A 10789-nucleotide genomic window follows, 5' to 3' on the forward strand; every position below is an offset into this window, starting at 1 on the left:
GTTAAAAGGAATAAGCAGGGCCACTGGGATGTCTATGGTGTTCAGTCTGGAGTCTAGACCGTTATTAGGTTAATCATGGTGTTCAGTCTGGAGTATAGTCGTGATTAGGTTAATCAGGTTTGTTCGTGCTGGGCTGGAGGAAAAGCCTACACACTCGGTACATTAGCTCTCCAGGACCCCTGCATTAGTTGGAGCCCCCTACGTTAGTACTAAAGACTTGTGTTTGTATGCCTCCACATCAGCTAACGCGATGCATGATCATTCATCATCCCACAGTCTGTTAAAGGTGTTTGATATAGTTTGAGTTCGAACCAAGGCCGTTAATGAGCTTAGCATGTTCACTGTCACTAGGCATTTAATGTGGTGCAAAATTGCCCCAAATCAGTTCACTATATCATTACATAATGAATAGTGCTAAATATTCCATGACATGCAATCAAATGGAATTGCTTAACAGCAAATGCTTCCTCTGCTCTGACACTCAAACATTATCAAGAGAACCTGTGGTGATGCATTTGTCATGATGTTAATTCAAATCGTGTGTGTCTATTTCCCCATTAGCCTTTTCATTGTGATGTTAAGCTAGCTGCCTGTGTTTCCCAGAGACAATAACAGTGTCTGTCTCTCTGTGTGTAAATTCCAGGCTGAGTGACTGATGTGCCTCTCTGTGTGTTAATTACAGGCTGAGCGACTGAAGGAGCAGGCTAGTTGGGAGAATGAAGAGAGAGCGGTGTCCTATCTGATGACTAGCATACATCACCCTCGTCCTCCCACTAAGGTCTACAGTAAGAACCCCTTCAGAACATATGAGCGTCGCCCCACAACCGCTGGAGACCAAAGACTGCACGACTCTGAGGAATGTAGTGATGACGAAGATGAGGATGATTCTGATGGATCGCCGCCCATCCTAACGAAAGCCCATGCTATGTTTGGTGTCAAGAGAAAGGTGAGAGCTGGAAATTAGTTATTTGACACATTTCCTCATTGCAGGGTGAGGTGGCTGCAGTGTGATTGGCTGGTTATAGTGTTTACATAGGAATGGAAAAAGAAGGGAGTTCAATTGAATGTTATCTAATAGTTTCAGAATTAGATTGTTTTCCATCATTATATAATGCAGCTTGGTATCTGAAGATGTGTTGTCTACCAACTAAGATGTGTTAAATGTTCTTGGCTGCAATGAAAGATTCACTCAATTCTCTAGATTATGTTCAATAATCCTCCGTACAGTACAAAAAACAGTTGTGATTTCTCTGGTGCTTTGGAGGCTGTTGTGTAGCAGGCAGGCCAACTGAACCTTGTTCTATTGTCAGTGGTCATGGTTAAGGCAGACAGACTGAACCTTGTTCTATTGTCAGTGGTCATGGTTAAGGCAGACAGACTGAACCTTGTTCTTATTGTCAGTGGTCATGGTTAAGGCAGACAGACTGAACCTTGTTCTATTGTCAGTGGTCATGGTTAAGGCAGACAGACTGAACTTGTTTTATTGTCAGTGGTCATGGTTAAGGCAGACAGACTGAACCTTGTTCTATTGTCAGTGGTCATGGTTAAGGCAGACAGACTGAACCTTGTTCTATTGTCAGTGGTCATGGTTAAGGCGAACAGACTGAACCTTGTTCTTTGTCAGTGGTCATGGTTAAGGCAGACAGACTGAACCTTGTTCTATTGTCAGTGGTCATGGTTAAGGCAGACAGACTGAACCTTGTTCTATTGTCAGTGTCATGGTTAAGGCAGACAGACTGAACCTTGTTTATTGTCAGTGGTCATGGTTAAGGCAGACAGACTGAACCTTGTTCTATTGTCAGTGGTTAAGGCAGACAGATCTGAACCTTGTTCGATTGTCAGTGGTCATGGTTAAGGCAGACAGACTGAACCTTGTTCGATTGTCAGTGGTCATGGTTAATTTAAATTCTTCCATGGTTTTCACATCTGTGTTGTCGATAGGCCACTGCTCCCTCGTGGTGAAGATGATATTACAACAGATTGTGGTCTAGAAGTTAGGAACCCGCTCTATTTCACACAGCAGTAATATGTCCTCTAGATAAGACTGCCTGCTGATGGTTGTTGCAGATAATTAGTGAATTTGTTACAGGATTGCTTTCATAGTCCTCACTGGGTTTAATCACTACGACAAAAAGAAAGTGACATCCTTGTAATACCCACTCAGTGAAAAACTGGAGCGTATGTAGAATGTGGTCTGAGTTAACTCTGCCTGTCTCATTTGTGGTTCTCTAAACCAGTCAGCCTTCATCTGTGGGAAAGAGTTGCTCAAGCGTTCGAGGCTCACATTGTGTGGTTTGAGCATTTTACATTCAGAACAAAAGTTTACAATGAGGCCCGGTCCTCCCTGCAGACATTTAACCAGAGCCTTGAGTGTCTCTCTCTGTAGCTATTAAACTGCAGAAAGAGTTTAGAGAGGAAGTATTATGTTTATTTTAACCTTTTTTCCCCCCCATCTGTTTTGTCTGTCTTGGAGAGCAGTTGTGCTCAGAAATGGAAAGGAAGTTTAGTCCAGGACTAAGCTTAATCTGTGTCCGAGAAAACGTCCCTAAAGTTTAACATTTGATCTGTGTTTGTGTTCCAGAGAGAGAGAGCTGAGAGAGCTGTCATGCTCAAGAAGAGAGGTCGCAAGAGAAGAAGGATTAATAGCAGTGTGACGACAGAGACCATCTCAGAGACGACGGAGGTTCTGAACGAACCGTTTGACAACTCTGAGGACGAGAGGCCCATGCCCCTGCTGGAGAGAACCTGTGGGGTGGGCGAGATGGAGGAGGAGGAGGGGCTGAGGAAACCAGTGAAGAGACGCAGAGGTCGTCCGCGGCTGGAGAAAAACATGGACAGAGACAATCGTGAACACTGGAATGAAGGTAACTAAATCCTTCAGATGTTTTTAAGAAGCTGTATTTTAAGTTGTAAGTTATAACTGACAGCATACAGCCCTTTAAATCTTAACATCACAACACCAATTTGCTCAAATCACTGATGATCTTTTCTTTCTTCTAGTAGCCGGTGTCCTGTCAAAGAAACCGGGCAGGCCTCGAGCGGTTAAGCGCAAGAAGGGCTGGCCCAAAGGAGTGAAAAGGGGGCCTCCAAAATGGCGTCTGAAGAAGGAGAGGAAGATGGGCTTCAAGCTGAACCTGTACACTCCCCCCGAGACGCCGCTGGAGGCCGAGGAGCCCCACATCCAGGCCGAGGAGCCCAAGGAGGAGCCGGAGGACCAGGACAAGGCCTCGACCATCACGGAGGAGGAGTCAGAGCCCGGCAGAGACCTGGCCGGTCGGGACACAGATATGGACAAGCGCCTGCCCTCAGAGCCCCACAGTCCCATGGAGGAAGAGAGTCCTAGTAAACTGAGCTCCCCTGGGGTATCTCCTGTGGCTTCTCCCATGGCCTCTTCTCCAGTAGCCTCCCCTATGGCCTCTAGAGCTAGCTCCCCTGTCTTCTCTCCTGTTGGCTCCGCTATGTGTTCTCCCGTCAGATCCCCCATCCGTGACGAGCCACCGGAGGAGGACCCACAAGACAGTGAGCACGGGAACTCTCAAGCTCCTTCTCCATCCAAACAGCTGGACCACAGCACTGAAAGATCAGCCGAGGATGATGAAGACGAAGAGGCCACTCACCTGGACGCGGACGATGAAGACGAGAGTCGCATCGAGTCGACTGCAGAGCCAGAGAAAGAGGAGCGGAAGCAAGAGCCAGAGCCTTGTCAGGAGCCTCCTGAAGCGGAGTCCTGCACCACCCTGACTTTTTTACATCCAAATGACAACAATAAGGATTCTGGACGACGTCAGGAGGGGTCTGAAGGGATGGCCTATTGGCGCAAGGAGGGGCCGGCCAACACTGGAGACGAGAGAAGAGACGGTATCCAGGAACAGGCACCAACCGCAGTAGCAGCAGTAGACTCTGATCACCCCGTTGACTCCGAGTCAGAGGAGAGTAGCAGTCAGGAGGCTCGACGCCAGCCCCAGCAGACAGAAAGGGATAGAGAGAGGCTTGTTGCTCTGAATCCTTCTGCTGTGCTGAGAGACCGAGAGGAGGACCGAGAGGAGGACCGAGAGGAGGACCGAGAGGAGGACCGAGAGGAGGACCGAGAGGAGGACCGAGAGGAGGACCGAGAGGAGGACCGAGAGACGGCCCAGGCTGTGCAGAGCCTCACCCAGGAGACAGAGCGTGACACAGAGACACCGCAGGACAGCTCCAGCTCGGTGTTCCACCAGGAGGCGAGCCACAGCCTGCAGACCCACCCCATGGTCCCCCATAGCCCCCCTCACACCCTAACCTCGCTGGACGAAGGCTGCCCCCAGTCGGACCACAGCAGCCCCCTGTCCTCGGCCCACTCCCACCCCAGCCAGTCGGTGCGCTCTGTCAGCAGCCCGGCGTTGTCCATCCTGGAGAGTAGCAGAGGCAGCAGCAGTGGAGGTAGTGGCGCAGGAGGAGGTTACACCCAGATCAGCCCTGACCACGGCTCCAGCAGCGGAGCCTCCATCTCAGTCCCCTCCTCCCTCCACAACATGGAGACCAGCCCCATGATGGACGTGCCGTCGGTGTCGGACCACTCGTCCCAGCAGGTGGTGGACAGCGGCTTCAGCGACCTGGGCTCCATCGAGAGCACCACAGAGAACTATGAGAACCCCAGCTCTTACGACTCCACGCTGGGGGGCAGCATCTGTGGCGGGGCCGGGGGTCCGGGTGGACCTGGGGGCCCCCCTCAGAACAGCTGTTCCTACGGCCCCCTCCCCCCCAGCGGCCTGGTGCAGAGCAGCTGTGCCGTCAGCCAGCAAATGGGGGGCGTCAACCCTGGAAGCTGTGGCATGATTCAGCAGAATACCCTAAGCTCCCCGCAGCACTGCAACGTCAAGTCACCACAGGGCTGTGTGGTGGTGGTAGAGAGACCACCGAGTAATGGTCAACACAGTCAGAGGACTCAGCACAGTCAACACAGCCAGCACAGTCACAGTCAAACAATCACACACAATCCCCATGGCCATACTAGGCACACTATCACTCCACACAATCAGCATCCGCAACATAATCAGCCTCACAGCGCTCCACACAATCAACACAGCCAGATAACGCAACACAACCCACACACACACCCTACACACAGTCAGCCACATGGTGTACATCACAATCAACACAGCCTTCACAATCAACACAATCAACACGGTCAACACAGCCTTCACAATGAACACGGTCAACACAGCCTTCACAATCAACACAGTCAACACAGCCTTCACAATCAACACAGCCACAGTCAGCAACAGGCCATGACACAGTGCGGCATGCCTACCAACTTCACGGCGCCCATTCAGCTAGCTGACATCCCTGAGTCAGGCAACCCCAACCTGAGCAACATCTATGAGAGGATGAACCAGGAGGGCTATGGCAGCGGTCATTACTCCCAGCCCTCAGCCACCTTCAGCCTGGCCAAACTGCAGCAGCTGACCAACACCCTCATAGACCACCCTCACTCTCTGCCTTTTAACCACTCTGCCTCCCACTCCCACCCTATCACATCCTATGCAAACAGTACCTCCCTGTCATCACACTCGCAGCACTCTGGCCTGGTGTCTCTGTCCCAGTCCCCCCACCCCGGCCACTCTCGCCCCCATGGGGTCTCTCCTCACCCCGGTGGCCCCCAGGTGCAGGCCACCATGACCCCCCCTCTGACCTCCTCCCACCCCCTCAGTTCCCCACAGATGATGCTGCAGCGCAACGCCATGGGCATCCCCAACATCCCTACCTCCCAGTGGACTCTACAGGCTCAGATGGCCCCCGGGGGACCCAAGGGCCCCACACACATTGCCATGCGCTCCAAGTCAGCGGCCTCTGGTCTCTCCTCCCACCCCCACCACCAGCAGCAGATGTACAGCCACACCCGCGGGCCCCTCCAGACAGTCACCATGCAGGCCCCCTCATCCCGGACGCTGGCAGCCATGCCAAGGGGCATGAACATGGGCACGGTCAACATCATGCCGGCCCCTGGCAATCCCTACAACCATGCTGTTAGTGTCAACTCCATGAACATGCCCTCTGCCTCCATCAACCACGCCATGAACGGCTACCACGTCACAACCCAGGGGCCAACCATGATGGCGGCCAACGGTGGTTACCACAGCAACCAGATGTCGGGCCACCAGATGACGGCGGCCTACATGAACCAGTCGCCCGGGGCCCAGTATGCCTCTATGCAGATGGGCATGATGGGAACACAGCCATACCCCCAGCAACCCATGCAGGCTCCGCCGCACAGCAACATGTACTCTTCAGCTGGTCAGCACGGATACATGACCAACACTGGACCCATGTCCAAGCAGACACTCAAAGGGCCTTTCATCAGACGGTAACCCATGGTTACTGACCTAACGGTTAAAGAAACCGTAACTAATGACAAACAAACTGAATCAATCTGACTGGATGTTTAAATCACACAAATGTGCATTATTATTACAATGAGTCCTAGATGCACAAATTTGGCCTTTTTTTGTTTGTTGATAATGTTTGTTTGTTTTCATTTAGTTTATAGTTACTTAAAAACCAGCACTTGGAAAGAATGCTAAAAGTTTCATCAACAAGCAAACTTTTTACAACAAGCTTCTATCTATGTCAAAGTATTTTTGTTCCTAACAGATTTGTGTTCTTTTAGGTTCTAAGCCTTACGTCATGAAGATAAAAATGTATTTAATTAGTATTAGTCTCCCTGGTCACTCCTTAGGGTAGAGGGGGGAGGAGACTGGGAAGAGATTTCATCACCGGGAGTGAGTGTAGTTATGTAGCAGCCTCAAACTAAGCCATCTAATGTGCCTGCTACAAACAGACTTAAACAAGTGGATATTCCTAGAACCTGTTCAGTGTACCTGTCTAACAGTGCTGACGATTAGTTTGTACTATACTCATGCCTTTGTATATTTAAATTATTGTACTTATTTTGTAAAGCATGCTTCGGTCTCCAGTCTCCGTTAGTAACAGTGCATTGAGTAGTACTGTACAAGTGTTGTGCTTAATAGCAAGCCATTCTAAATATATTTTGGCCTTTATTAGGTTCCCCCTTTCACAGGGCGGGGGAGAAAGATGAAACTATATTTTGTTAATTCTAATAATGTAAAAAAAAGTGTAAACTTCTTTAGTCCTGTTCTTCTGTATGTTTGAGAGGTTTCATTGCTATGTATGTATAATTCTGAAGTCTTTTGTAACAGATGTCCTTCCTTGAGGCAGCTTTCTGTTTTATAACACAGAAGACTGATTTCTGTCAAGATAACTAAGCATATCTCAGTGTTTGTACCCTGACTCTGATTCTAAAACATTTCAAAGAGGTGTACCAATGTCGAAATGTGGCGGAATTTTAAAAAAACAACTAAATGATTGATGATTATTATTAATAATAAAGAAATATACATTTAGTCCAAAGTCGATATTTTACATAAAGCCTTTAAAAAGTAACGTTTTCATTCCATCTGTAGATTTTTTTTCTATCTTTATAAAATGTTGGATTTATATTTTACAAAATGGATAAGACTAGAGGATGTGACTAGACCAAACTAAGCTAACGGATTGCATGTAAAAAGCAACTTGTGTTTTTGTCTATATTGCTCTTTTGTAGCCTTTCTACCTGTACAGAATGGCTGGTAGGGTGAGAGCCAGGTCTCCCACTGTAAATGTGCACAAACGAGCAGTCCTTTGTTGATGCCATTCTCCTTTGTCAGTCACTTAAAAATGGTGTACATTTTAGCATAAAATAAATTAGGATTGACCATGCACACAATTTTACTCCACTGATTTAACTCCATTGACAATTGACTTCAGATTAATTGGGAGATTTGAAGTTCAAAATGTTCAACGACAGACTTCTAAGCCAAGGCAATGTCTTATTTATAATACTTGAGCATTTAGTTTAAAGGGGCAATCTGCAGTTGATGCATACATTTTTTCACTGTGTGATGTATAGCCATGGATTATTGAATAATATAACTGAAATGCCTCATGACCTTAGTTGTACCCAATTACAACCCAAAATATAAGCATGTTTTACTCCAAATGTTTGTAAAAAAAAAAAAAAAAAAGTCAATGTGAACACTGCTTCAAAACATGGTTAAAACTCATTCTGATTTCATGGATGGTCTGTCAGTATACATGTATGGATACAAGATCTTCATCTGACACTGCTTCTCACAGCAGGAAAATAATCCTGCAGCAACAGGAAATGTGAATTATGTGGATTATAATTAATGGACATTTTTGTTGAGGTTGATACATTTTTTGGTTAGGGAAAATCAAGTCTGAAATGTTAAAGTGGAAATTACTGACTTTAGATGCCTTTACAATTTGCATTTCCTGCTGCGCAGGAAAATTATTTACGACAAAGTGATCAAATTTAGATAGCAGCTCTGTAGCTCTTGTCTATGAATTTCAGTGTTCAAATTTCTCGAGCCCCTTCCCTTAGCGGTTTACCAAAACAAGTGGCGGAAGTGTTGCTTTGTTATTGTTATTGCTTTATTGTTTGAACTCTGGATTTCCACTTTAACTCTTTTAAATTTGAAGTACAATTGGAGTACAGTATTTTTGAAGTACTAGGAAACCTACTTGTTTGACAATTTTTTTCACTGTACACATTTCTTGTGGAACCAAATGATCTAAATTAAATACATTTCCCTTTTCTCAGGGTGCATCGATCACATTTGATCCTTCTATTCATCCTCCTCTCTTTCCTTGTCCTTTTCTTCTCCTCCTTTTCCCTTGTCAGTCGTCACTCCGTCCCTCTGTTCTAAGAGGTAAGTGTCCAGCTGCCTGAGCTGTTTCAGGAAGCCCCAGTTGGGGATGATACGCCTGCGTCGCTTCACGTGGTCCACGGCGTCCACCACCGTCATGTTCTTACAGATCATCAGGTAGGCCAGGAACAGGGTGGCTGACCGACTTCTCCCCATCACACAGTGCACCAGCAGCTTATCTAATGGAAATGCATAGAAAAACATGACTGGAAGGAGGTGTTTGTTATTAGAATAGAATGGAATGGTACCCCCTGTATAATTACTTTAATGAATAAGCATTAATAACTTAAATTGTCAACATTTATAAACATTTTAAAGCATTTGTGTCAATGCTTTCTAAAGCATTTATAAGCACTTATAATTGCTTATTCATTTAAGTTGTATTAAAATGTCACTCAAACTAAGACTAACTTACTCTCAGGTATGTTGAGTGTTTGGTCGATGAACTGGGCTGCAGAAAAGAAGTACTGGCTAAGGTCAAAGGTTGGAGTATCCTCCGCCACGACCCCATAGTAGACCACGTCCATGTCGCTGTAGTACTCTGCACCCGTGTCCACATTATTCCACGTCCCCTCTGCTGCGTTCAGGATGTGGGTCATGCCCAATTTCTTCAGGTTGTATTTGTCTTTGGCACTCTCTCTGTCAATGTAAGGATTTACTAACCTGAGTGCCAGTCAGTTTGTGCTATCATGCCAACTGTTTACAATGATCAAATGGAATTGGCAAAAGCACAAATAGATTGGGCGCCTGGCTAAGGATGCAGGGACCTGTACTGCAGGTAGGAGACAAAGGGTGTACTCAAACAGTTAATACATCAGGCAGTAGGTAACTTATAATTATGTATGCAATACTCAGAATACTGAACAGATATAACACTTAAGGTAAATAATATCCTGGCTGGCCATAGACAATATACTGTATGTAGGTCCTATATCTATGGTTTCTGGTCTCTTGCCAACTCCTTAGGGAAATGTCAAGCCAAACATTTGACATGAAAATGAGTGACAAGGAGTTGGCATTATAGAACAAACAGACTACTTTATGTTTAATTTGATCTCTTACAGAACACCGACTGCCTAACTTACTCATCTCCAATCCAGACGTTGGGCCAGACCTGGTTGATGTGAGTGTACTCCATGCAGTCACGGTTAAGGATCTTCTCCAGCTCATAGCCTCCAGGTGTAACGTATTCCACCACAGGTTCAGGTGGCTTCATCTTAGGAACAAACTTTTTCTTCACAGTCGCACACCTCTTGGAGCTGTGAGATGCCATGTTTATCACAATAGCTTCTTGCTTTCCCTTAAAAATATAAAATAACGTTTTGATTTGGAGCTATTTCCTTCCAACGTGCCCCAAAGACAATGTCGTAAGACTGGTATCTATGGCACATTTTTGTTAATGTGCATTTTAGGCATTATTTAAATACCTAACATGCACTGGCAACAGTTAGAATTAGAATTCTGGTCAAAGAACAACATACCAAGAGATTTTAATTGAAGTCCTTTACTGTACTCCCTCAAAGTCAGCAAGTGTAGCCTTTTGTGTGTTTCCTGTTGTCAACAGTTGGAGGAAACAAATAGAACCCAATGCTCGAAGTTTAATTCTGGGAGCCTGACGAGAGTCGTCGGTCTGGAGCACAGATTGTATAACTGGACAGGCATCAAATTGAGAGGATATTTTTAGTGCTCTGACGTGCAAGCAAGGCCCCCTGACCTTAGCCTTAGCGGCTGAGTAACTTGCATGTAGGGAAAAACCTCCTCAGTCATAGTTTGCGTCCAGAATGGCATCCTATTGTGCTGTATTTTTGAACAAGAGCCCCCAGAGTCCCCAATGCAGGCTCTAGTCAAAAGTAGTGCACTATATAGCGAATAGGGTGCCATTTCAGATGCAAACATCTACTAAACAGAGCTGGGAACTTTAATCTCTGCTGCTGGCAGAAGGAAGCTGGGCTGTGCTTATCCTAACTTTGCCTTCGCCAAACGATATATCCCATATTCACTCGAGTGAACAGGGTATGCCAAGCGCC

At 46.5% G+C, this 10789-nt stretch overlaps 2 protein-coding genes across 2 annotated transcripts in view; one reads left to right on the forward strand and one right to left on the reverse strand.

Annotated features, from left to right (window-relative positions):
• The window catches only part of LOC111977806 (histone acetyltransferase KAT6B), a 45258-nt gene extending 36574 nt beyond the window's left edge, over positions 1–8684 (forward strand). Inside the window, 3 exon segments of the mRNA XM_024007495.2 lie at positions 683–946; positions 2582–2864; positions 3001–8684. Of these exon segments, the coding sequence (XP_023863263.1) occupies positions 683–946; positions 2582–2864; positions 3001–6344 (3891 nt within the window). The 3' untranslated portion in view covers positions 6345–8684.
• Positions 8477–10416, reverse strand: LOC111977804 (dual specificity phosphatase 29). The gene is made up of 4 exons (XM_024007494.2): positions 10244–10416; positions 9848–10062; positions 9178–9401; positions 8477–8941 (listed from the first exon to the last, which is right to left on the reverse strand). The coding sequence occupies exons 2-4, from the start codon at positions 10033–10035 to the stop codon at positions 8682–8684; spliced, it is 672 nt and encodes a 223-aa protein (XP_023863262.1). The 5' UTR covers positions 10036–10062; positions 10244–10416; the 3' UTR covers positions 8477–8681.
• Between the last annotated feature and the right edge of the window lie 373 nt (positions 10417–10789).

Source organism: Salvelinus sp. IW2-2015, linkage group LG18, assembly GCF_002910315.2.
Source record: "Salvelinus sp. IW2-2015 linkage group LG18, ASM291031v2, whole genome shotgun sequence".
Lineage (NCBI taxonomy): Eukaryota > Metazoa > Chordata > Actinopteri > Salmoniformes > Salmonidae > Salvelinus > Salvelinus sp. IW2-2015.

Bases quoted from the DNA above. Each gene is read 5' to 3' on its own strand.
- LOC111977804 (XM_024007494.2), bottom strand. From the start codon at position 10,035: ATGGCATCTCACAGCTCCAAGAGGTGTGCGACTGTGAAGAAAAAGTTT. The intron at 9,402-9,847 runs GTAAGTTAGGCA...TTACATTGACAG, and splicing joins AACGTCTGGATTGGAGATGA to AGAGAGTGCCAAAGACAAAT. The intron at 8,942-9,177 runs GTAAGTTAGTCT...CATTTCCATTAG, and splicing joins AACACTCAACATACCTGAGA to ATAAGCTGCTGGTGCACTGT.